General features: G+C 37.1%; 1 protein-coding gene across 12 annotated transcripts in view; it reads left to right on the top strand.

Annotated features, from left to right (window-relative positions):
* LOC126282220 (homeodomain-interacting protein kinase 2) overlaps positions 1-26850 on the top strand; it is a 176535-nt gene that overhangs the window by 122705 nt on the left and 26980 nt on the right. For all 12 annotated transcript variants that reach the window (XM_049981775.1, XM_049981771.1, XM_049981780.1 and 9 more), the window contains 2 exons: positions 3164-3439; positions 7871-8025. In XM_049981775.1, the coding sequence (XP_049837732.1) occupies positions 3164-3439; positions 7871-8025 (431 nt within the window). The remainder of the gene's footprint in view (positions 1-3163; positions 3440-7870; positions 8026-26850) is intronic.

Genomic DNA, 26850 nt, shown 5'->3' with positions numbered 1-26850 from the left:
TCTGGGAAAATATTGTTAAGCGTTACTTTCAAAGTAAATTACCTTTTACGCAACATGAATTATGTATGAAGTAACTGTTCTCTAAAGAAGAGATATTGTTGATGACCGTGCAGCTTTTCCCTGGAATAAATGATGATTAACTGAAACCCTCAGCTGCCGACAGGTGTTGTTGATATACCTTGATGTGGACAGCTAAAATGTGTGCTCCGACCGGGAATCGAACCCGGGATCTCCTGCTCACATGGTCGACGCTCTATCCATTTGAGTGTTTCAATTTAGAAGTTCTTAAATCACAGAGCGTTTGACTGTCATTTAAACCTTAACACTTTTAGGACCAGCCACTTAGGAGAATTTCAAACCCAGAAGCCAAGAAATTTATGTCATCTTTTAAATTTTACCAGCTTATTGGTGTGATGTATCTTAAAGTGTAACACATGCAAAAAAAAGATCAGTACGACATGTGAAAGCTTAGCTTCTCTTGTAGCTTATTAATCTTTGAGACCAATATTATATGTGAGCGCTTAGCTTTTCTTGTAGATACACCATGAATATTAATTTCAACCATTAACTTTCCCTATTTGTGACCACGCTTCTTAACAGTGATGCTGTTGTTGCTGTCATCAGCTGGTGAGATCACGTGATGTGAGTTATGACTGTCTTCAAAAGTGCATCTGTTTCGGTTTCAATGCTTTGGAAACTACAGTGCTGTGTCTGCTGGAATTCAAATTTATACTTTTGTAATATGAAAATATGCAGTATATCGTAATACAAAAATGTGTAGCGTGTATATTTCTGCACGTGAAAGAGCTTTCCAAAACTCCCTTTCTTTCTGGGTTTCGTTTTGTAAACTGCTGAGAAGTTCTGCCATTGTATGAAATGTTAACCATTCAAAGGATTGATAAGTTTTACAGTTCCTAGGGGAAATATACTGTCACTTATCATGGAAAAAGAGTATTTTTGCCCAGGAAAAAGTGTATTTTTTAACCGTGTCATGAGCAAAATATTCGGCAATTTTTTTTTTCCTTGTCTGCCTATACACCCTCTATTCCTTCTCTAAAATTGAGAATGATCATCTAGTTGTTGCAAAACAGATTTTAGAGCGTATTGGGCATATTATCATAACATTAGAACACTGCAGTGGAAATCTAATAAACTAACATCAGATGTTAATTCTGAAGTTTGTTCAGTTTGAGAAGTTATGGTTCAAAGGTCTGGAAAGCCAGTAACTGGTGGGAGAGCGGTATGCTGTGACCACATGTTGCATCCATATGATGATGTCATGTGGCAGAGGATGAAGTGACGGCCAGTCTGAATCATGTGGTAGTGTGGGTCTGATGATGGAGTTCCGGTTTTTTTAGCAAATATTTAGCGTTAGTGGTGGACAAATCATAAAATCTACTTGAAGTTCTGTCTGAGCAAAAGTTCTATTTCAAGAAAACAGGCCAGCAGATTACAGTGTGGAGACTTCTGTGTTGACTGTGAGACATGCGACATTGTCTTTCTTCATATTATGGGAGTGGAAATTAGTGATGATTCATTAGACCACAAAAAACAGGTCTTAATGTTGAGAATCATGTGTCAGTAACGCACTTGCAGAATCAACTTGTGAAGGGCTATTAGTGGCAAGATCTGCACATTATATTCAACTTGAATGATAATTACTGTTGATTCATCCAAGATTTTTAATTTCCAGTAATGTGATAATGATTATGTCCTGTCGAAATGCAAATAATTTAAGGCATTAAGATATAACAATTCACAAACTAGTAGAAGTGCTGAGTTATCACATAAACAAGATTATAAACTTTCCTTCTGGATGATTTGTTTCTTGGAGCTGTAGTTCCTACCATATCCCTTCTCCTGCCTCAGAAACGAACTAAGAGTTCGAAGGGCTACGATAAAACTGTCACTTTCATTCTTATACTAGTGAAACTACCAATGCTCCTCAATTGTTAAGTAGTCAAGGGAAATGTGTATTAAGTCCTAATCTACTTCACTCCCACCCCCTCTCTCTGACCATCCCCTCCTCCCCTACCCCAATCTTTTTAGTCGTCTCCCCCTTTTTCCCCCTTCTCTCTCCAATTCCTCCTCCTCCCCCTCCTCCATCTCTCCCCCCCCCCTCCCCCCCCAAAAAAGCACAGTCTGTCTCCATCTCCTCCACTCCACTTTCTCTGTCTTTCCCCCACATTCTGTCCATTTTCTGCCCCTCCTCCCCTGTATCCATCTCCTGTTTCCCTCTCTCTCTGACCTTGTGCCTTGTTTATTGTTGTTGCCAAACAAAACCTAGATTGGGAAATGAAGTTGGTCACAATCACTGGGTAAATCGGTTGAGATTATTAAGATAAGGAGTGCAGGAGACAACGTAACAGCTACTAGATCTGTGAGAGTACTAGCTTCAGTGACAGTATTTCCCTTTGTTTTAATCTCTGAACGGGTATGATTACAAAGTTTTTGGATGATTCAAGATTGCATAGTAAGTAGTATTCTAATCATGAGCTGATAAGGACAACATTCCTCTTAAAGCTGACAACAGTATAGAAAACAAAACAGCACGCTGCTATTCTTAAAATCATATACAAGGAGAAAGTATATATGTGGAAGGAACAATTTTTCTAGTAGTTTAAATGCCCTGTATCTGAGTTAAAACTGGTGAGAAAGAAAATCAAACCACACATTTTCAGAGCACAGCATCTTCTTTCTCGCAGTTGGTTTTAACAGAATATACATTGTTGTGTAAAAAAAAAGTATGTGGCCTATATTTGAATGTTAGTAGATCATTGTGTAACAATTTGAAGTACAACAGTCAAGAACTTAATGAGTTTTTTTGTTAACATCACCTCCCCATTATATGAAAAAAATATATTTATGTATTACATATATTTAAAAATGTATGCTGCCAATGTACGTCCAAGTATTTGTTAGAGCATTGTGAAATTTTGAAATGAATTGGTCAAGAATTTTTAGACATTTTTGCTAATAACATTCATCTCCCCCCCCCACCCGCTCCACGCTGCGCGCGCGCGCACACACACACGTCGGCAGAACTACATGTTTATAACCTTGCGAGGGCAAGTTGTTTTCTCCTACATCTTTTTGAAACATTTTGTTCAAATTCAGCGTATGAAAATGCAAAGCTTCTTATTTCAAACACTTCATCTTACAGCTCTGGATATTCAAGTGGCGCTTCACAATCCCAAAAGAAGAGATTGCTAGCGAAGGCCCAGTCAGAATGTATGCTTAATGCAGTTGCTACAAAAAAAGAACCTGGACTTACCGAGTATCACCATGGTGATTATGCTCATCATTCATCGTGTAGTAACACTTTGACATCTTGTAAAGATAATGTGGCAGCAACAAGTTCAGCTTCATATCACTATGTGGCAACATCTTCTGCAGGTCATCCCACAACTTCTCAAGACCAGCACATTGTGTACAGTGGGTAAGTTTTTGAGGATGGAATGAAGAATATAGTATTTTAAGAGAATTCCCAGTTTGACATGGCGTTAATTATACTGAAGTATTTATTCACCTTATACTTTTCTTTGGCTCTGATGATTAATAAGTAGAGATACTATGTCCAAGTAAGTTGTGACTAATGCCTCATCAGTATTCTTTCATTTGAAGTTTTTCCGTATGTCTGAAGCAGCTGTCTGTGCAGATATGGTGATGCAATAAAATGCTGCATCAATTAATCATTCAATCTGCCGTTTCAAATGTACTGATTCACTATGTGTAATTTAAAAATTTTATTGTGTGCAACCATCTCTATTGTAACAGTAACATATTAAAACTTTTAGTCATAGAGTTGTTGCACTGTCTTATATATTTCATAGTGTCGAATGCAGGCTAAAGTCCTTCCTCGGAAGCAGAGCTAGCTCTCTCTCTCTCTCTCTCTCTCTCTCTCTCTCTCTCTCTCTCTCTCTCTCTCTCTCTCTCACACACACGCACACACACACACACACAAGAGATTGAGATTGCTTCTCACCTCAATTGCAGCACAGATGGGCCTTATCTCCTGAAAACAGTAGTCACAAGTGTGCAAGTTGTAGTTGTGTGAATGTATGAGAGATGTACTTCTGAGGAAAGGTTTTGTATGAATGCTTAAGTATTTTTAGTATTTTTTTATGCTTGTCTGTTGCACAACTCCTGCTCTATGTGGTTGGTAGTAATCATATTGTTGTCATTCCATCCTACACTTCCTAGTACTTCAGTAGGGGCTTTGTTGTTCTGCACTATGTGTATGCTGTTATGTCACATTGCTTGTGTGTGTGGGGGGGGGGGGGGGGGCTATTTAGCAGTGGGTTGTTTGCAAACCATTGCTGAAAAATACTGTGCACCGTTTCATAATGATAATTCTCAGAACTTTTATGATTTATATACAAAGGGCGTTCAAAAAGTTTTGCCAGTCGTCTCTTAATTTTTTTATTTCGTTGCAGGAGGAGAATGAAATTTTTGTGAACACACTTGGAACATTTTGCTATACATTGAGCCTACTCAGTGTAGCCTCCCATCAGCTGTGACGCATCTGGCCCAACGTTATTTCCATTATGCAAATGCACTTTGGTAAAATTCTGGGGATTGACTTTTACATCATAGCTTTTCACAGGAAATGAGGTCTGTCTCACTATCAAATGTTTTACCGTGCAGGTGGGCAAAGAGGTAAAAATTGGACGAAGCCAAGTCTTGACGGTAGGGAGGATGAGGAACAATTTTCCAACCCATTTTCCTGATTTTCTCCTGTGTCATAAGGGCTGTATGGGGTTTGGCATTGCCATGGTGTAGTCTGATGATGTACCAGTGATACCAACACTACCCAATGACAAACGAGTCATTTCAGCAAGATGTCATGTAGTGAAACATCTGTCATTTTGGATTATTTGATCACTCACTACTGTTGATGGTCTACTGCATTGTGGATTGTCCAGTAGAAAGAAATCACCTTCTTTAGACCTCTGCAACCACCACTGGATACTGCTGCAATCCACTGTGTGCTCCTCATAAACAGGGAGCAACTTCCTGTGAATCGATGTGGCAGAGTCATCACCAGTCTTGAAGAGGGACTTCATCACTGACCATTGTTGCAACCTGACATGTACTGCACAGTTCATTATGGCTCACCTATTAATAAAAGAAAATACTTTTATATACCAACTTATATCTAAATGCTCCAAGTATGTTCACAAAAAATTTCATTCTCCTCCTGCAAAAAATAAAAAAAATAGAGATGACGGTGCAAAACTTTTTAACACCCTTTGTAATATGAGCTTGTCAATATATTTGCTTGAAAATTCTCTCTTGTACCTCGTGCTTCAGCTATTTTCATCTGACTGTTTGTAGTGCTGAGACAGTCACCTTGTGAGACCTTGGTACTTGCTTGCTGCTGTCCCTTAAATAAATAAATCACATTCAGAACTTTAGCTCTAGATTGTATATTTAATGCATAGCATTTTTTTGTTCTGTTGTCCCATAACAAACATAAAGAGAGCCATTGAATACATGCAGTATAATGAAAACCACTATTAAAAGTTCATTGGATACTCCACAGTATGTGAACACAGAAATGATGGAAAGAGGCAATTAATGTGTTGCCCTGTTGGGACATACTGTGGTGGGTAGGAGAGTATTTCTGCTATAGAGAGCAGACAAGCAGTTTTTGGCATCCCAGTTAGATGATGAATTGCCATTGTATAGTTCCAGTTGATGGACAGAGATATATTATTGACAAAGTTCAAATAGATTGTAAATCACCCTGGAGAAGGATATGACAAACAAATAGATTAAGAATGGAAAAAAACTACCATAGTTAATATCGAAATTCAGAAAATGCTGAAGAAGCAAAGGCTGATGCACACTCGGTTAAAAATATGCGTGAATGATGGCAGTCAAAAATTGACAGATATGTGGTCTGTAAAAAGATCAATGCAAAAAGCATACATCTGCTACCTTTGTCATACCCTAGAAAAAGATCTTGCTGAGAACCCAAGAAAATTCTCGTTCTATATAAAATCACTAAGTGAGGCAAAGGCTTCTATGTAGTCATTTGTTGACCAGCCTGGTGTGGCAGCTTTACAAAGAGCACTCTACAGCATTGGCGCCTTACTTAGCTTACAATCATTGCAAATCTCTCAACTGGTGCAAAGTTCTGAGCGACTGTATAAAAGCACAGGTGACTCTTGTATATAAGAAGGGTAAAACAATGGACATGCAAAATTACAGACATATATCCTTAACAACAGTTTACTGCAGAATACTTGTACATATTCTCAGTTCAAATATAATATTTTTTCTTGAAATGGAGAAGCTTCTATCCATGAATCAGCATGATTTTAGAAAGCATCGCTCATGCGAAACTCAGTTTGCCCTCTTCTCGCATGATGTCCTTTGAACTATGAATGAAGGGCAAATGCAGATTCCATATTCCTAGATTTCTGAAAACCATTTGTCGTAGTGCTCCACATAGGTACAAGTGTACAGAATAGGTTCCCAGATATATGAGTGCCTCAAAGACTTCTTGTGTAAAAGAACCCAGTGTGCTGTCATCAATGGCAAGTGTTCATCAGAGACAAGGAAGACATGTGCAGGACCACTGTTGTTTTGTATCTGCATAAATGATCTGTGGCTGTTTGTTGATGATGTGGTGTATGGGATGATGTCATCACTGAGTGACTGTAGGGGGAAAACAAGATGACTTAGACAAAATATCTAGTTTAGCAGTTAGAGCTAAATGTAGAAAATTGTAATTTAACGCAGATAAGCAGGAAAAGCAATCTCGTACTGTGGGAGTACAGCATTAGTATTGTATAACAATGAAAACAATCAGTTTTTGACAATATAATGTAATCTATACAATTACTAGCATTACCAGTGTGCTGCTTGACATTGATTAAATAGAATGCGTAACGTTGCAAACCAATATGATATGAAATGATTGTGTAACAATTGCAGCAGGGAAGGTAAATGGTTGAGTTCATTTTATTGGGAGAATTTTAGGAATGTGTGTCTCATTTATAGAGTGTGCATGTGTAACACCAATGTGACCCATTCTTGAGTCCTGTTTTAGTGTTTGAGATCCACATCAAGTCAGATTAAAGAAATACATCAAATAAATTCAGTGGTTGACTGCTAGATTTTTTACTGGTAGGTTTGAACAACATGCAAGTGTTATGGAGATGCTTTGGGAACTCAAATGGAAATCCTTGGTTTGAAGGAGACATTCTTTTCGAGGAACACTATTGAGAAATTTGAGATAATTGGTATTTGAAGCTGAGAGAAGAATAATTCTACTGCTGCCAATGTACAGTTGTCATTCACCCATGTAGGTAAGAGAAATTAGAGCTCATATGGAGACATATAAATATTCGTTTTTCCATCACTCTATTTATGAGTGAAACAGGAAAAGAAATGACCAGTAGTGGCACGGGGGTACCCTCTGCTGCATGTTGTATGATGGCTTGCAGAGTGTGTATGTAGATCTAGATGCATGCTGAGGTCACTCAGCTGAGTAATAGTTTCTTGCATTGTATAAATATTGAACAAAAATATCTTCTTTCCAGTTCAGTTTGTTTAAATTTCTAATGCGCAGTTGTTGGAACCCTGTCATGCATTGGATCTATATTTTATGGTTTTTTGCATTTAATTTGTATTGATTTGAATATTAGGGTACCATCACGTAGAGCAGGCAGTGAGCAACAGTTAGTCGCATTTAATAGTAGAATCAAACAGTCTTCTATTAAATGTGCTTGTCTGCTGTACAACTCATCCTCGATGTGGTGGGTAGCAGTCTATTTTAATATTCACATTATAATTTCATCCTGGATTTTCCATTGGTTTGTTGTGTGCAAATTAGTTTTACTTCATATTTTATTTACAGGGCATGTGTGTGTGTGGGTTGCAGTGGTGACAAGAGAAATTCTTGGGCTCCTTCATCAGCCCACATGAGTAGAGATTTGCTTGGTCCTCCATCAGCTCATAAACGAGAATTAACTGTGCCTGTTTCCAACAGCCGTGATTATGTTCCTCAGCAAGGTAGGTAACATTCATTGTTTAATTTCAGCAATTCAGAATAACAGTTATTATAGGACACATTAAAAAAGTAAGCAAGAAATAGGTTACACTGCTTGTAGTGGAAACTAAGATTCTAATGTTTTATTACAGAATCTGAGTGTTTTCCAAAGTGCACAAATCTCTTGCATCTAGATCTTTTTAAATGTCTATAACCAACCTGAACTTAGTGTTTCCTTATTAATATGATGTTACAACTAGATACTTGTTTAAATTGTAAAAAGTAGTCACAGCAGGTGAATCCCTCTCATCTTGGGACCAGAGTGACCTGCTTCTCCTTTGTAACCTTCCCCAGACTATGCCTCACTTCAGTGACACTTCAAGAACATTTATCCGCACAGTGGCATGTCATTTCGTCCTCCCTGACACATCAGACATCAGTTGCCTTCTTTGGGTTTTTACTCATTTTACTAAAGCCATAAACTTAATGATTGCCCTCCGTAGCTAAAATACAGCATTTCAGCGTTGTTCATGCTGTGACACCAGGCTTGATAACTGGTGACAGCATCAGTTTAAACTGACAGGTCCATCAGTGAAATGTCATCAGATGAAAAAATTTGCCCTATGATGCAAAAATTTTCGTTTATTTCAGTCTAGAATGGATTGACCGGATCTCTGACACTGTGAGATCTTGTTATATCTGAGTACACTACTCATGAGTAAGTCATTCGTTGTAGCTTTCAGTTAACTTTCTTAGAGAGCATTACAATAGAATCTTGTAAGTACGTTTTTGAAAGGACCCCAGATTTTGAACATCATGAGTAGGAATATGTAGTACCAAAAAATATGAATTTGGTAATGATTTGATTTTTTTCAGTGGTGAAAATGCGTAATTAAAAGTAGTCCATTTGGCATGTTATGTAATCACGAAATGCCACGCTTTCTGAGATGCTATACCAATGAACTATAATTCACAACGTGACTTTTTGAGAATACATTGGGAATAGCACACCCAGAAACTGAAAATTATGCCACAGTGTACAAAAACAAAAATATTTCAAATATAGCGACATTGGCAACATCTAAGCTGCTGGAGTCTACACTTGCCGTATTTACTCGAATCTAAGCTGCACTATTTTTCCGGTTTTTGTAATCCAAAAAACCGCATGCAGGTTAGAATCGAGTGCAAAGTAAGCGGAAGTTCTGAAAAATGTTGGTAGGTGCCGCCACAACTAACTTCTGCCGTCGAATATATGTAGTGCTTCACAGGCATGCTTTGCAAGCACAAAGATAAATACTGATGCCAAAACCCCTGCATCAGTAAATAACTTTTTTTTAAAAAAAATGTGGAAGACGAGAATTTTTCTCCGACCAGATTTTCGGCCACTGCATTTTCGTACATTATCCAACGAAGTAAATACAAATTCCGTATTGTTCATCTTCGAATGTTGCAGCATTTAAATGTACTACGAAAATCCGACTGGCAAGACTGTTAGGGATGTTTGTCAATATGGCCAACTCTACGTTCTGAATTTTTTCTACATGTGAGAAGAGATGGTTGCTAATAAGAACTTTTATGAATTGTGAAACAAATGCAGTATTCTCTTCACCATAAGAATAATACGAATATAAACATGTTGCCATATATTGTTTTGTGTTTGCTGCTATCATTTAAATCCTGTCTGCCCAATAGACTACAAAACTAGAATGAGACAATGGCAAATGCGGAAGAATATACATATCATCTCATGTTTATATTCGTATTATTCTTACTAATAGTGATACAGTCAGAAATGAAGCACAGCAATTGACTAGATTTTTAAATCTAAGATTACTATAATTTCTTTGCAGAATGTTATGTACGAAAGAGGCATCTGCGAAGATTTTCAAACGGAGAAAATGTTTCGCTAAACTCTCGTTCAGAACATCTTCTATCACATGCAGTCTATTATTTGGTTGTTGTTGATCATTGTCAAAGAAAGCAGCATTGTTAGTAACAACAAATAGCAGTCTCTTGCCATTTTTCGCTAATTAGACGATTCCTCTCTCTCTCTCTCTCTCTCTCTCTCTCTCTCTCTCTCTCTCTCTCTCTCTCTCTCTCCTACTCTTCTTCTTCTTTTTAATTGTAAGCGGCGGTAGTGTGTACAAAAGCAAGCCATGCCGCGAGTGGTGACAGGGCCGTAAACACTCATTACCAGAATGCGACAAACAGTGCATGACACAGTACAGTAATGCATTTTCAGCTTAGAGTGACGTAACACCTATAACAAAGAGAATGGCACTCATCTGATCAAAGAAAAATAAGCAATCAATTCAAACCAGACAAAGCACATGAAACAGGAAGGGTACCTGTATAAATACGGACGGATGCCTGATGCTTAGCAATGGCTACCTGGTAAAGTTTACTGCTAAGCTTACATCTCGAACCAAACTACTGTAGCTGTATCGTCATTCATTTGACCTAAATTGTGTCTCATATTACAATGGACCAACTTCGTTTCGATTTGGAGGTGTGGCCTAAAACTTTTCTCACCCCTTGAATTTTAAGTCTCAGATTTCAGATGCGGCGTAGATTCTGAAAATTATTTTTTTTCCTTGATTTCGAGTCTCATTTCTCAGGTGCAGCTTAGATTCGAGTAAATACGGTTAGCCAACAGCCAATTGGAATGCAGGTATATTATGTGACATGAGCCTCCAAACTGTGAACGCACATTTTAGGAATGTATCTGAAAGATTCAGATATCGGCATTTAACTTCAATTTGAGTTGACTTTTTATCCATTTGCGTATACTGTTTATGTTCAATTTCACTTTTCGTAACAATATCAATATTATTATGTAACACATAAAACATAACATTATGTACACATAAAATATCTGGCTAATAGACGGACACCACAGCCTAAAACAATTTAAGTAAATAAAAACAACTTAATAAATACAAACCTGGCATGTGACAATTTTATTTAATTGACGACTCCATGGAGTGCTGTGTGCACAACGACCATATATGTTAAATTAAAAGGAAGGTCAGCGTTGGCCATAATATGGATGATTTATTGATAGCAAAATCAATTTTCAATCACATTGTGATCAACTTCCAGCACTGAAGATGATCACTATGTGATTGAAAATCGATTTTGCTATCAATAAACCATCAATATTATGGTCAACACTGACCTTCCTTTAAATTAACAATTTTATTTATTCACAAAGAGAGGCAGTGTTTACACAGATGTGCTTAATACAGGGTTTATATGTTCTGGGAAAAACCTGGGAATTTTTTCATCTGGGAGAAACCCAGGAAAAGTCTGAGAATTCCTGAATTTTTCATTGTTTTAGTTTTTGGTAAAATTTTTGTAATTATGGCTGGGAGAACTGATACCCTAACAAAGAATTTGACTTTAATCTGCTACTGCAGAAAAATAGCGTAGCAATAAAACATAAAGGAGAGAATAACACCAAAATAAAAACTTCTGTTGCAAAGAAAATGCACCATTTACAAACAACAAAAAAACTCGGTGCACACACAAGCGTCTGTCGACAACAAAATGTGCCAAAGACTATGCAGTACTTCATAATAACAAACTTGTGGGTCTCGTTTAGATGAGCGTGATGTTACAACTGTTTACATTTCTAAGAGGTTGCAGGAAAATATTGTGAATGTTGATTTGTGAAGCATTACTTTCAAAGTAAAAATTCTTTTACCCAAGATGAATTATGTTACGTGTGAGAATGTGCAATGAATTTCGCAAATCACAGAACATTAGACTCGCCTTCAAAACACTGAGGACCAGCGACTTAGAAGATTTTGGGCCGAGAAGACCAGTCATTTATGCCGTTATTTAACATTTTAATCGCACATTTGCATTTGATATATTTTAAAAGGCTAACAAATGCTAAAAGAGAGAAAATTTCGAGGTTACTTTCATATTTGTTACAGTCTTTCATAGATTACAAATTTTGCAAAACCAGTGACAGAAAGTGTAATTATCTTACAAAAAATAGTGGGAAGTTGTGAAAGGTTTGGTGTAAAACAGTGAAATTTTTAATTGTGGTTGCCAGAAAGATTCAGATGCTGCAAAATGAGATGTACTCTGAAGATCCTGTTTAACCACATCTTCAGAAAAAAATGCAAAATATTTTTGATGACCAATAATATTTTAAAAGCTTAGTTGTTCTTGTACTGTTTGTATAATAATTATAATAATTTAAACCATTAACTTTTTCTGTTTGTGTGTCCCATATTTTAACAGTGATGTTGTAATAGGCTGCTATGCTCTGAATATCTGCTGTCATTGGCTAGAGAGATAGCGTGACACGAGCTATGATTGGCTGACAAGAGTGTGTTGCAATTTTAATTTCACTTCTGAGGAAGCTACATAGCTGTAATTAGTGGAATTTGTGTTTGAACTTTACTAATACAAAAATATGCAATGTAAATGTTGCCACCCGTCAAAGATCTGTCTAAAGCACTTTTTTTTTTTACTGGGCTGCATTTCCTAAAATGCCGGTAAGTTCCATGGCAGTGTATAAATCCTTCACTATTCAAAGGATTGACAAGTTTTATAGCTCTGAGGGAAAGTGTATTTCCACTTAAGACAGAAAAGAGCATATTAAAACTGAGAAAAACTGTATTTTTAACTGAGAAATCCAAGAAAAATACAAGAATTTTTTTTTCTTGTATGTGTACACACCCTTTGATTGACTGGAGCATCGTTCATTTTGCTTATTCCCATTAGTGAATCACTACTGGCAATATAGATTTTCATTGTTAAAATTCTTAGTATACTATACATATTAACCTAACTGAACTAATTACACAACACTGCATACATCAACATCAATACTCTGTAATCCACGTTATGGCACATGGCATAGGGTACTGTGTACCACTACTAGTCATTTCCTTTCCTGTTCCACATGCAAACAGAATGAGGGAAAAACGATTGCCCTTATACCTCCATATGTGCCCTAATTTCTTCTATCTTACTTTCATGCAATGTATATTGAAGGCAACAGAATCATTCTGCAGTCAGCTTCAAATACCAGTTCTCTAAATTTTCTCAAGAGTGTTCCTTGGGAAGAACATCACCTTCCCTCCAGAAATCCGAATTTGAGTTCCCAATGCATCTCAATAACACGTGCATGTTGTTCAAACCTACCGGCAACAAATCTAGCAGCCTGCCTCTGAATTGCTTTGATGTCTTCTTTTATTCTGACCAGGTGCAGATCCTAAACACTCAAGCAGAACTCAAGAATAGGTTACACTAGTGTCCAATATGCAGTCTCCTACCACACATTCCTAAAATTCTCCCAATAAACTGAACTTGACCATTCGCCTTTCCTAACACATTCCTCAGATGGTTCTTCAATTTCATATCGCTTTGCAGTGTTTGGCCCAGATATTTACGCAGCTTGACTGTGTCAAGCAGGCAACTACTGATGCTGTATCCGAACATTGTGTGCTTGTTTTTCCTATTCATCTGCATTAACTTCCATTTTTCTATGTTTAGAGTTAGCTGTCATTCACCACACTAACTAGAAATTTTGTCCAAGTCATCTTGTATCCTCCTACAGTCACTCAACTTCATATGCCATAACATCATCTGTGTAGTCCTATCTTCACAGGTGTTTGAAGAATGTGTCAATGGTTACTTGTGTCTTCTCTCCTAAAATTAATATTGTGTTGTCCATTTTTCAGAGAGGACAGATTACTGTTAATCTTCCTGGAGCACTCCCATGCAGGTGTCTTTGTTTTGTTGTGACGGCAAATAGGAATCGAGCTCTGTTGAGTGAATAATGTGTATGTGTGTGACATATTAACAAGCATTTATTCCATTTATCATAAACAAATTGACACAGAATGCTTTTCTAGTGCAGACTAAGTGTGTATTCAGAAAATAAGTAGAAAAGATTTTGAAATAAACAATGTAGTGATTTCTAGTGCTGCAAAATGTGTGTCCTGACTGTATCTTATATGGAACTGTTTCTGGTGGCCGAGGCTTTTCTGTCAACTCTGGAATAATAGTTTAAAATAAAACAGGAAAAAGACATTATTACTCAAAGATAAACATATGGTGCAGTCCAGGATTAGGGACACAGTTATGAAACCAAGAATTATTGAAAAATTTAGGAAAGAATAGCCACATTTACTGTGCTCCTTCAAATCTGATTCATGCACATTTTGTAGTATATGTAGACGAGTTTTTTCAATTGCATGTGGTGGTAGAGACTATTGGCGCAAATACGTGGTTAGCAAAATACATTCTGATACAGTGAAACTAAGGGACATGGAGAAGAATTTAACAATTTTTGCTAACTCATTGGAAGATGAAAGTTTAGTAATCTGTAAATTTTCAAAATTGGGGGGGAAAAACCTTAAATTTTGTTTAAAAAACTTAATTGCTTAAAAAAGTTTTTGGTACCATACCTATATTGTTATATTATCAGCTTAAACCATCTGTGATATATCAGATAGCATTAGAATCTTCAAAGGGGAATCTATATGTTATACACATAATACCGATTGGTGATCCGATGTTAGCACAATGACTCGTTACTGTGACTAAAACTGTATCCAGCCAGGAAACACATGAAATTTTCAGTGAAATTTACATTTGAGCTTTTCAGAAATATTCAGCTTGCTCCTAGGATCCTGCCTAACCACACAACCTGGAAAAAAATTAAGTGTTGGCGCACATCAAAGATCTTCCTAAAACTCAACCCCCCTCCCCTCCCCTCCTCCTCCACACACACACACACACACACACACACACACACACACACACGTACGTACGTACGTACGTATGTTTCATTTCCTAAAGTGTTGGAAGTTGTATGCCAGTGTATAAAACCTTCACTGTTTGAACAATCAAATAGTTTTACAGGTCCAATGGAAAGTATATTTTCATTTAATTTGGAATAAAGTACTTTCACTGATAATAATTGTACTTTCACCCATGAAAAACTGTGCTTTTGCCCGGGAAAAAGTGTACTTATAACCAGGCTATCAGGAAAAATCTCAATTAATATGTTCTCTTATTTGATGGAAGTACGAATACTGTTTTCAATGATAAATCATGAACAAGAACATGTTGCTTAGATTATGTTTTTCTGAGATGTACAAGGGCAAATGATTTGCTCAAAGATGTTGGGCTGGGGAGGGGGGATGCAATTGTCAATGGATGGACTAAATGTGAATTTTACTTTTGAATGACTTTAACAAGGAACCAAAAGGATACGTCAGTTGTCGACAACTGCTACAAATTGGTAACTGCAGCTTTCATGTATTACGTGGCACTGTCAAAACAGGCATATCCAAACCTAATTGGGGAATTGAATCATTTTTAAAAGTGCTTTATTATTTATTTCATGATTCACCTGCATGATGGTCACTATACACTGAGATAACTCGATCTTAATCTTTTACTAAGTCATTTTGTGGAACAAGATGAGTCGAAATTGTCAGAGCAGCTGAAAAGCTCTAGAAATTCTTGACCATATTCGAACATAACGTTACTGAGATAAATTGAAAACTATTCCTCAGTCATTAAGTTTCAGAGTTGTTTCTGAAGCTGCCAGTGACAAATTGCTAGCTCCTAAACCTATATTCTTCAACCCAACAGCACACTTATTAGAACCATTTTTACTTTGTTTTCAGAGTGATATCTTGATGGCTCTATTTCTGTATGATGTAATACATAATGTTATGGACATTTTGTTGCAGCAATTTGTGAAGCCAGATGTCTTAAAAAGCAAAAACACCTGGAATGAAAGTCGGCTTAAAGGATGTAAAGAATCTCATTACATTTACACACTTCAATCCGGTTTTTGCTACAAAAAGTGTTCTGAAAAAAAATTAGAACTGTATCTCAAGAGGAAATATTGTTGCTAAAGGAAAACATGCATAACTGGCACAGTAGAGAAGTTACAAGAAAGATCATCGCTCAAAAATGACTTAACCACATGTGATTTCCTGCTTGAATCCAGAAATTGCATTAAATCTGGGAAGTAGCTTAAAGAAGATTGACAATATGTCCCGAAATTTTGGTATCAAATGGAGGAATGTTGGATTCAAAGGCAGACCATGTCAGGGTTGAATTTTTTGAGATCTACAGAGATAAAAGAATTGAAGATGAGATGAAATGTTATAAGAAAAGTGAAAATAATCTTGATGAAATCTGGATTAATGTAATCAAATTCTCTTCAAAGCCCTTCAAAGCATGTCCAAAATTCCGGGATTTTGTGCAAATTAGTTTAATAATCTTATACAGAATTGTTTCAGGTGGCCGAGGCTTTTCTGTAAACGCTGAAATAATAGCTTAAAATAAAATAGGAAAAATACATTATTACTCAAAGATAAATAAATGGTGCAGTCCAGGATGCAAACAGAATTGTCTATTTCAACATCACAAAAGTATTATAAACTGTTTTCGCAATGCACATTTTTTGCACAAAGACGATATGTAATATAAGGTGAAGGAAGGCGAAAGAGAAAGGGAAGAATGATAATTGAACAATTGAAAACAAGCTGAAATGAAAGAATTAGAAACAGAAAGAGCACATACTCTTATGGTGTGTGAAGCTTCGCAGATTCTGGCAGACATAGAAAATTTAAAGAAATGGTTTTCTCATTTTTATGATAACAAATTTCTGCAGTTTGTTCCCTTTAATCGGCAAGTTACAATGTATATATATTAGTGAACAGAGAATTTGTAATTTATTATTTTGTAATTTTATGGCTTGTAAATCAGTATATAGTATTTAAACAATGGGAAATCCAGGATGGAATGGAACTATATGGTGGGTGACTGGGAAGATAAGGCATGGGAGATTTTTCATGCAGGGTTGGGAGGGTAATTATGATATCTAAAGTCTTCACTGATACCCTCGGTATATTTTGAGAGGGACCACTCATAACTGCAGATGCGACTGCCACAGGTGGCTAGGCTCTGTGGGAGCACCACCAAGCGACTTCTTGGTATGCGATTGGTGGTTGCTGTCTGATGAGTAGCACCAAGCAAGTGAAGCAGACGGGAGAGAGGGTGTTGAGGTTCTGGAGGAATGTGGATGGGGTGTCTTCACCTTCAATCCAGATCACTAAGTCATTAGTGAATCTGAACTGGGGAAGGGGTTTAGAATTCTGAGTGTTTAGCAAGGATTCCTCTAGGTGGCCCATGAAAGGGTTGGCATAGGATGGTGTCATGCTGTACCCATAGCTTTACCCCTGATTTGTTTGTAGGTAATTGTGGGTGAGGATGTAGTTGGTCATGGTGACTAGGAAGGAGGTTGTTGGTTTGGAATCAGTCGCGCATTGGGAAAGGTGTTCAAGAGCGGTAAGGCCATGGGTGTTAGGGATGTTAGTTTAAAGGGAGGTGGCATCAATAGTGACAAGCAGGGCACTGTGTAGTAAAGGAACATAAACTGTGGAGAGTCGTTGGATAGAATGGTTGTTACGTTTTACATAGGAGGGCAGGTTGCGGGTAATAGGCTGAAGGTGTTGGTCTAGGAGAGCAGAGAGTCTTTCAGTGGGCACGCAATAACTTGCCACAATGGGATGTCGTGGGTGGTTGTCTTTATGGGCTTTTGGAAACATGTTCTAGTTCAGGGAGTGGTATGGTTGTGGAGAGAGATGAACTCCAGGGAGAGGTTCTGGGATGAGCCTAAGGATTTGAGCAGAGACTGGAGATCTTGCTGGATTTCTGAAATGGGGCCACTGTGTCAGGGTTTTTAGGTGGATGTATCTGACAGCTGGCAGAGTCCTTTTTCTGGGTAATCCTTGTGGTTCAAAACAACAATGGTGGAGCCTTTGTCAGCAGGTAGGATTATAAGGTTGGCAACAGTTTTTAGGAGGTGGACTGTGGTTCTTTTGGTGGATGTAAGGTTAGTTTGCATGTTGAGGGATTTGGGGAATGGTGATAAGGCAACATTTGAGGTTAAGAAATTAAGCAGGTTAACAGGGGGTGATTTAGAGGCATTTGGGGTGGTTCGCAGTTGGATGGAGGAGTGAACTGAGTCAGGCAGGGTTTGTCATTGTTCTGAGGTTGACTCTGATTGGTGAGGATGGTGACAATAAAGTGTTTCTGCTGTAGGGGGTGGGAGGAGGAGATAATATCTTTAACTAGTCCTGCATGATTGACTGTGACTGTGGCAAAATGTGAGAACTTTGAAAAGGACTCCGTCTACCCTCCAGACTGTACTTAGCTGCCCCAACCTTTCACCACTGCATGCTCCCCAGCAGCGCTTTACTGACCATCACCCCTACCCTACTATGCCTCCCTCTTCCCGCTCCAGGCTCCTCCTTACCCCCACCCAGTTGCCTCTTCCCTCATGTGCTGCTGCTTGTACTGTGGCTTCAACTGCCAGAGACTGTGGTCATGTGTGTATAAGTTGCATATTTGTGTGTGTGTGTGTGTGTGTGTGTGTGTGTGTGTGTAGGCATGGCAAAAAGACTGTCACAAATTAAGCTTTCAGCCATTAAGGCCTTTGTCAAAATTAGAGGACTCTCTCTCTCTCTCTCTCTCTCTCTCTCTCTCTCTCTCTCTCTCTCTCATGCTAACACAACTCACACATCTGCAGTCTTAGGCAACTGAGTGTGGTGTGTCTGTAATTTGTACTGCTAAAGTAATAATTTGTAAATAATTATGCATAATCTAATAGTTATCAGTATAAAGCTTTGAAAATAGGATGTTTTAGTCTCAAATTTAATAAAAAATCAACATGGAGAAATATTTGCCTTGAGAAAATTGGAAAAAACCTGTATAAAAACCTTGAACTTGAAAATTACTCGTCGCTGGACAGCCTCTTTTTGCTCATTTTGCCTTTAGCTTGCAGTGACCGTGTAAGATGTTCGTTCAAGAAAATAGCCTCCAAGTGCAGTTGTGTGAGAACAAAAGTGGGAGCTCTAGTTGAAAGATTAGATTAGATCAATTATTCTTTCTATAGACCCATAAAAGACGGGATCCTCCTGGGCGTGGAACTTGTCAGATAAACACATTAGAAAAATGTAATTAGAAAAACTTCAGTTTCATTAATTTTAAGGATCCTCAGCGAATAAACAGTAAAATTATGTACATGAATTTAAATTAAACTTCTAATATTTACAGGTTTAATACTTACATCTGCTTTCATTTAAGGGGACCACACTGTGGTTCAGGTCGAAAAAAAACTCGGTTTTCGGTTTTCATCATATTCCGATAGATTAAGGTTTTATTTAAGTACTCTGAAAAGGATTTTGCTGAAAAAATTTTTCTTCGAGCATTTAAAGAGCATTTTCCTACCACATTTGTTTATATGCAACACCCATTTTTCTGCATATATTTTAGATCTTTATATCCTCTACATTACACGTTAGGGTTTTTTCTTTTTTTTTTACTCCCGACTGTGTTGGCTATCCTTGTAATGCAACAGCCGGTATTCTTTTGTTTCTGCTGTTTGTAAACAACACACGGTTAGTTTTGTTCAAATGTGATTGTGAGTAGTTGTTATACGTGTGTTTGCAGTGCTTGTTTATGTGTGTTTTGTTGTGTTTATTGAAGATGACGAAATGTAAAGGCATTTTCAAGAAACGACAGTTTAGAGGAAACAAGTTTATAAAGCTTTCTGTACAATAGGTTATGTCGTCTGGCAACGATGTTTCTAATTGTAATTCTTCAACATGTGTACCATCAAAGAAGCTCTCACCATTTCAAGAGATTTACAATGAATTTACTGTAAGTGACAAGGGGTGCAGTAACACAGTAATGTTATTATAAATTTGAGAATATTATCAGATGTAGTATCTAAATTTGTATGATATAGACAGTGTGGTGAGTCTCAGAGTGTGACAATTTGTGAGAGTGCCAGTGGGAGAAAAGGCCTAGCAATTGCTTTGGATTTAATTTGCACTAAATGCCCAGCTGTGATTTCATTTATGAGTTCTTCAAAACCAGATAGAAGTAGCTCTTAAGAAATCAAAATTAGATTAGTTTATGCCTTACGATACATTGGCAAGGGCATGGCTACAGGGAGAACATTTTGTTCAGTGATGAACTACCATCAACCAGCAAATAAATTTGAAAAAGTGACTGCAATATTAGAGAAAGCAGTATGTGAGGTCAGTGAGGAAAGCATGAAACTGGCTGCTAGGAAAGCAGTGGGAGAAAATGATGGATGTTCGGATATTGCAGTTGCACTTGATGGAAGTTGGCGGAAAAGAGGACATACTTCTGTGAATGGAGTAGTGACTGCCATGAATATAGACACCAGGGAAGTGTTAGATGTGGAGATAATGTCTAAATATTGCAAAAGTTGTAAAGTCAATGAACATAAAGAACACAACTGTGTGGCTAATTTTACAGGAACAAGTGGGCGTGGAAGTTCATGGAGTACAACAAATATTTCATTGCTCCATAGAAACAAGAGGTGTATGGTACACCAAATATTTGGGCGATGGTGACAGTAAGGCATACAACAATGTGGTGAACTCTAAGCCTTATGAATATGCCATTATTAGCAAAATAGAATGTGTAGGCTATGTTCAAAAAATTTGGAAACAAGGCTGAGAAAACTTAACTGTTGATATGAGAGGGAAAAAATTAGAAGATGAAAAACTGTTGACCGGACAGGGTCGGTTAACTAAAACTGAAATAGAAAACTTGCAAGTATACTATGGGCAGGCAATTGGGAGAAATAAAGAAAATTGGGAGGCAATGAAGAGAGACGTTTGGACCATATTCTTCCATAAGTCCTCTACCGATGATAAGCCATGTCATGGAGTGTGTCCATCAGAAGAAAATTTGTGGTGCAATAGGGCTCGGGCAACAGGAGAATCTTATTCTCACCAGCATTCTCTTCCTGCTGCTGTTATTACAGCAATTAAACTTATTTTCAGAGACTTGGCTCATCCTGACCTAAGGAAATTTGTGCATGGGCAGACACAACACCCAAATGAATGTTTAATTAGCATAATTTGCAACCGCCTTCCTAAAACTGTATTTAAAGGCATGCATACAATGAAACTAGGAGCTCATGATGCTGTTATTACATTCAATATTGGAAAGTGCAGGGCACTGAAAAAGCTGGGAATTAATCCTGGTGAAAATATTATCGCTGGGCTGCAACATTGCAATGACATGAGGATAGCCGATGCAGACAGGTCTGCATCTAATATGGCCAAGACAGCAAGACAAACATCGAGGAAGATGAAAAAGAAGCTGAAAGTAACAAATTTCAAAAGTTTTTTTCCTTAAAGTCAATTTCCCACAAACTAAAATTTTCAGTACATGTGCCCCATTATATCAATCAGACTCTGCATCACATAAAAAGCCACCTCTGGTACTACATTCATTAATATTCCCCCATTAGGAAGTCCACTAATATTTTATGTTAATAAATTTAAAAAAGTATTTCTTAAAAACTATCAAATGGATAAAGTAGATTTTAGTACAGTTGACTCTATTAGCATTACACAACATCCAATAAAAATATTAAGGTCCTGCATCAAATAGTATTTCAGAAATGGGTCAAATACTTGCCTAAATTAACATGGCTTAGATAGGCAGGGTGTGGTCCCCTTAAATCCATAATTCACACAGTAGCTAGTTACTTGGCTACTACAACCAAGTATTGTCACAAATTAAAGTAAATTATTCATTTCAATGATCTTCAGTTAAAGACATCAAATTATCCACAAGATTTAAAATTAAACCTCCACTATTTACAGACTTAAGACTTACATCTGCTTTCCATACATCCATCATTCACACAGTAGGTACATTGGTAGTTACAACCAAGTATTGTCAAAAATTAAAGTATAATAAATTTTCATTAAAACGGTCTGCTGCACTTGTTGAGAAATTCATGGTGGAATAGAATTGATTTGGCCACCAAAAATTCTTTTAAATTATGTTTAAATTGTGCCTTGTCTGAAACTAAACACTTAATGGTTGCTGGTAACTTATTGAAAATATGCGTTGCTGAATACTGGACTCGTTTTTGAGCAAGAGTAAGTGATTTTAAAACTTCATGTATAGTGTTCTTATTCCTAGTATTGATGCTGTGTACTAAGCAGTTAGTTGGAAAACAGAGATGTATTATTTACAACAAACTTCATTAAGGAATAAAAATACTGAGAATCTGTGGTTAATATGCCCAACTCTTTGAATAGGTTTCGACGTGATGTTCTTGGATTTACACTACACATTACTCTTATTATACACTTCTCTACTCTAAAAATTTTTTCTTGGTTTGTGGAGTTACCCCAAAATGTGATACTATATGACATAATGGAGTGAAAATAAGCAAAATATGCCAGTATTTTTATATTTATATCTCCTATGTCTGACACCATTCGTATTGCAAACACGGACTTGTTTAGGTGCTTTAGCAGTTCATTAATATGTCGCTCCCAACATGAATTTATCATCATGTTGTAATCCCAAGAATTTTACACTCTCAACTTCTCCTATTTCCATGTCGTCATATTTTATACACACACTAGAAGGAAATCTGTTGGAAGTTCTGAACTACATATAATGAGTCTTTTCAAAGTTTAATGACAGTGAATTGGCTATGAACCACTTATTAATGTCAGTAAAAATTTGATTAGCTGCACTTTTTAAATTTATATTTGATTTACTATTTATTGCGATGTTTGTATCACCTGCAAATAAGACAAACTTGGCATCTGATAATGTAACAGATGACATGCGATTAATATATACAGGAAAAGGTAGTGGGCCTAGTATGGGACCTTGGGGAACACCACATGTAATTTCTTCCCAGTCAGATGATGTCTGATTACCTACTGCTGAAGTGTTACGTAATGACACCCTTGTTTTCTATTAGTAAGATATGTCGGAAACCAATTTGCAGCACTACCAGTGATGCCATAATATTTTAATTCACTTAAAAGAATGCTGTGATTCTCACAGTCAAAAGACTTTGACAGGTCACAGAATATGCCAATTGCCTCTTAATTTGTTGTCTAATGAATTAAGGACATTTCGCTGTAAGTGTAAATAGCCTTCTCAATATCGGAACACTTTTAATAAACCCAAACTGTGGCTTTGTCAGTACGTTATTTTCACTAAGGTGCGTAAGTAGACACTTGTACATAATCTTCTCAAAGATTTTTTTGAAAAAGTTGGCAACAGAGATCGGTTGGTAATTTGATGGCATTTCTTTGTTCCCTTTCTTGTGGAGAGGTATAAATTCAGCACATTTAAGCCAGTCCAGGAATGTTCGTGTAATAAGTGATTGATTACACTAATAACTTAAGATATGACTAAGCTCACATGAACACTCTTTTTATTAACTTTGTTTATACATTATCATAACCACTAGAATGATTTGATTTCAAGAACTTTATGGTGGATTCTATGTCTTTGGGTGAAGTAATTGTCAATTCCATTTTACTGAGATTGGTTGTGTGCACTGGTCTCAGATATTCCATTGCATTATTTACTGAACCTGACAACCCCATGCTATCTGTAACAGAGACAAAATACTTGTGTAAATGGTTTGCAACACAACATGCTTTTGTTACCAGGGTTTCATTTATTTTTAGAGCTATTTGGTCCTCCTCATTTCTGGTCCTACCTGTCTCCGACTTAACTATATCCCATATTGTTTTTATTTTATTGCTGGATGTATTTATCTTCTTCTCACAATGCAGGTGTTTAGATTTCTAGATAACCTTGTTCATTATTTTGCAATAATTTTTGTAATGAGCTATAATGCTAGCATCAAAGGTGTCCCTACATATCAGATAGTTTCCTTTTTGTCTCACATGATATCTTTATCCCTTGTGTGATCCATGGTTTCTTATTAGACTTCTGCTTAATCTGAGTTACCTTCAGGGGGAAACAATTTTCAAATAAGGTGCTAACTTTATTAACGAATGTTTTGTATTTTCCATTTGTGTCTTGGATGCTGTAAAGATCCATCCAATTAATTTCTTTGAGCAATCTCCTAAATTTCTCAGTTTTTTACTGTTTCATTGGCCTTCTGTACTCAGTTCTGATAGATGGTATACCTTGACAATTTTCAAAATTTAATGGTAGGTATTGCATGTCGTAGTCAGATAGCCCATTTACTGCTGGTTTTTTAATACATCTTAGTTGCCTAGAATTGTCTGTAAAGATATTATCAATGGCAGCCTTAGAACATTTGAATACCCTAGTTGGGAAATTCACAGTTGAAATTAAATTGAATGACAATGTAACTGATTTCAGTAACTGTTCACTGACAGTGTTTTCAGGACATCTATATTAAAATCGCCAGCAACCACTAGTTCTTTGTTTTTTAGTATTAGATGAGATAAATCTTCAAAAGTGTTTATGAAAAAGTTGAAATTTCCTGAAGGTGGTCTGTATATGGCTACTATTGTAAAGAACCTATTATGAAATTCTATCCCTGTTGGACATGCTTCTAAGTGCTGCTCTAAGCAAAATTTGTTAATGTCAATATTCTTAAATTTAAAACTGTTTTTAACAAATGTGGCAACTCCTCCTTTCTCCATATTTTGTCTACAGAAGTAAGAGACTAACTTCAATTCTGTAAGGTTTAACATATCTATACCAGTGGGCACATGATGTTCAGAGAGGCAGACTATATCAGCTGGGTTCGTTGATTCTTAATTCATCAGTGCACATAAGTAGTTCATTGATTTTACTTCTAAGCCCTTGAATATCTTGATGGACTAAAGATAGTTGGCATTTCACATTTACTGAGATGAAACCGGGTGGAAATAAAATTTCTGCTGATTGCTGTAAATTTTTAATGATCAGCTTTGTTCGCTGATGCAATGTGCCAGGATTATGCTGTTTGATTTCTTTCCCAAACTGAAGGTCTGTTTCAATCTTTACTTCTCTCAAAACTTGACTTTGTTCTGTCCTACCTATACTAAAAAAGGTGCTGCTCCAACACCTATGACCACTGGTATATTACCACTCGTGGCAGTGCCTCCCTTCCTTACATTTCCTGCTATTAGCCCAGCCAGTTTACCCTTCCCTTTCCTGTTGGGGTGTAGGCCATGTCTAGAATAATCCCACCTACTAAAAGAATCAACAGGAACCAAACCAATATGTGACCCTGCACCCGACCCAAGTAGCCGTTCCATCTCCAAATTAACTCTCCCAACAGAAGAGTTTAAATGAGGTCGGTCATGGCATCACAGAACAGACATAAACTAAAGACTGGTATATTGCGTTACTGATGCATGCAATCTTTGCCAGGTCACACTCTATATTGTACCCAGGATCTCTGTCAGTATTATTGCCAGGCCCACCCACAATAACAATGGTGCCTTCCTTGGTAAAATCTTTACAGAGTGAACATATATCCTCTGTCACCTAACCCAGACCAGCACTAGGTTTAAAAAAAAATTGTGACCTGGTATTCTGATCCAAACTGTTCCTGCAAAAGTTGGCCTTCCCCTCTGGAATATGAACTACCTAACAACAAAACTTTCTTTCTCTTTGCTGACTTCCCTACATTCTTATTCAATTTTCTATTGAAAGTTTGTTGTGCCCTCTCTACACCTACCTATGTCGGATGCTCATCAGTTTCGAACTGAAGCAACGGGTCAAACTTATTCTACACATTCACCACAGAGCTGTTACCTGTTACCTGTTGCCACTTCCCACCTCTCTTTACCCTTCTCTCTCCTTAACCTATTCCGGTCTTTCCTAGCCCGCTCAAACTGTGCCTGAAAGGCAGCAATTTTCCCTGTGTATCTTCTACAACAAAGGGAAAGGTAATAAAGTTAATGAAGTCCAAGCCCTGTGCTCTGTATATATCAGTCTTTGAATATACTGCTTTGTTTCAGTTGTGTGGTGGTTTCTCAGTAATGTTTGATTTAGCAACACATCAAAATGTCGTGCCCGTACCGCCTGCGACATCAACATTCTTCATGTGTGGATTTCTGTCCTCTTTTTCTTTGTGCGTGAACTGCCACACTATCCTCTTATTTATAGCATATCTTGTACACTCTCCAACTCAAAAAAGAAAATCACGCACTGAGAGTTAATCAAGCACCTAAGTCACGCTATACCATACATGAATAAACAAAGACCAGTGTCCGAGCTACATGTAGTTTATCATTTTTTTGGCCGCTAAAACATCGCTCCTGCCTCACAGGTCATTGGAGCTACTGCCAATGTTTATGAACTACAGTACTGTATTGTGCTTCCTTGTGAAGCAGGGAGGGAGAATGTATAAACGAGTAATGTTAATATGCATTTAATGCATTTGGGATTGGTACTTCCAAAAATGAACGTGCTAATGATGATTTGGTCATAGGCTCTAATTATATTCATGAAAGGGATCATGATGCAGAAAGTGAAATGAGTGACAAACAGCTACACAGCGAAGATAATGTTGTTACTCCTATCAAAAACATGAGTTCACTCACTGAGACCAATCAAGAGTCTCTTATCAACAAGTGTGGTTTGTTCCGGCCTCTCTTCCAATGAATCATCACCTTTGTTATTTGTCGAGAGATGGGTATCTAAATGACTCAAAAATGTTTCTACCAAAATGTCTGTAACAGATCTCGCAATACAGTAAAATCCCATTTTTATGCTCCCTCATTTTACATTTTCCCACTTTTTACATTCATTTATGTCAGTACCAAAAGAACTCATATTCCCGCAATATAATGCTTTCCCACCATCAATGATTTCTTGTTAGAACACTTCCCACATTTAAAGTTTTCTTTGACATTATCCTAATGTTTAAAAGTGATTTTCGTGCATATTTCTGCATAAAGTATGTCATATTTGTGCTCAAAGTTAGCCTTGAAAGAAAGCAGAAATCATAGACTATACGCAAAGTTATTGATCATATAACATAGCATTAGCGTTGT

This window comes from Schistocerca gregaria, chromosome 7 (genome assembly GCF_023897955.1).
Source record: "Schistocerca gregaria isolate iqSchGreg1 chromosome 7, iqSchGreg1.2, whole genome shotgun sequence".
NCBI classification, from domain to species: Eukaryota; Metazoa; Arthropoda; class Insecta; order Orthoptera; family Acrididae; genus Schistocerca; species Schistocerca gregaria.
Note: the sequence above shows the minus strand (reverse complement) of the source record. Positions and strands in the feature narration are given on the sequence as shown.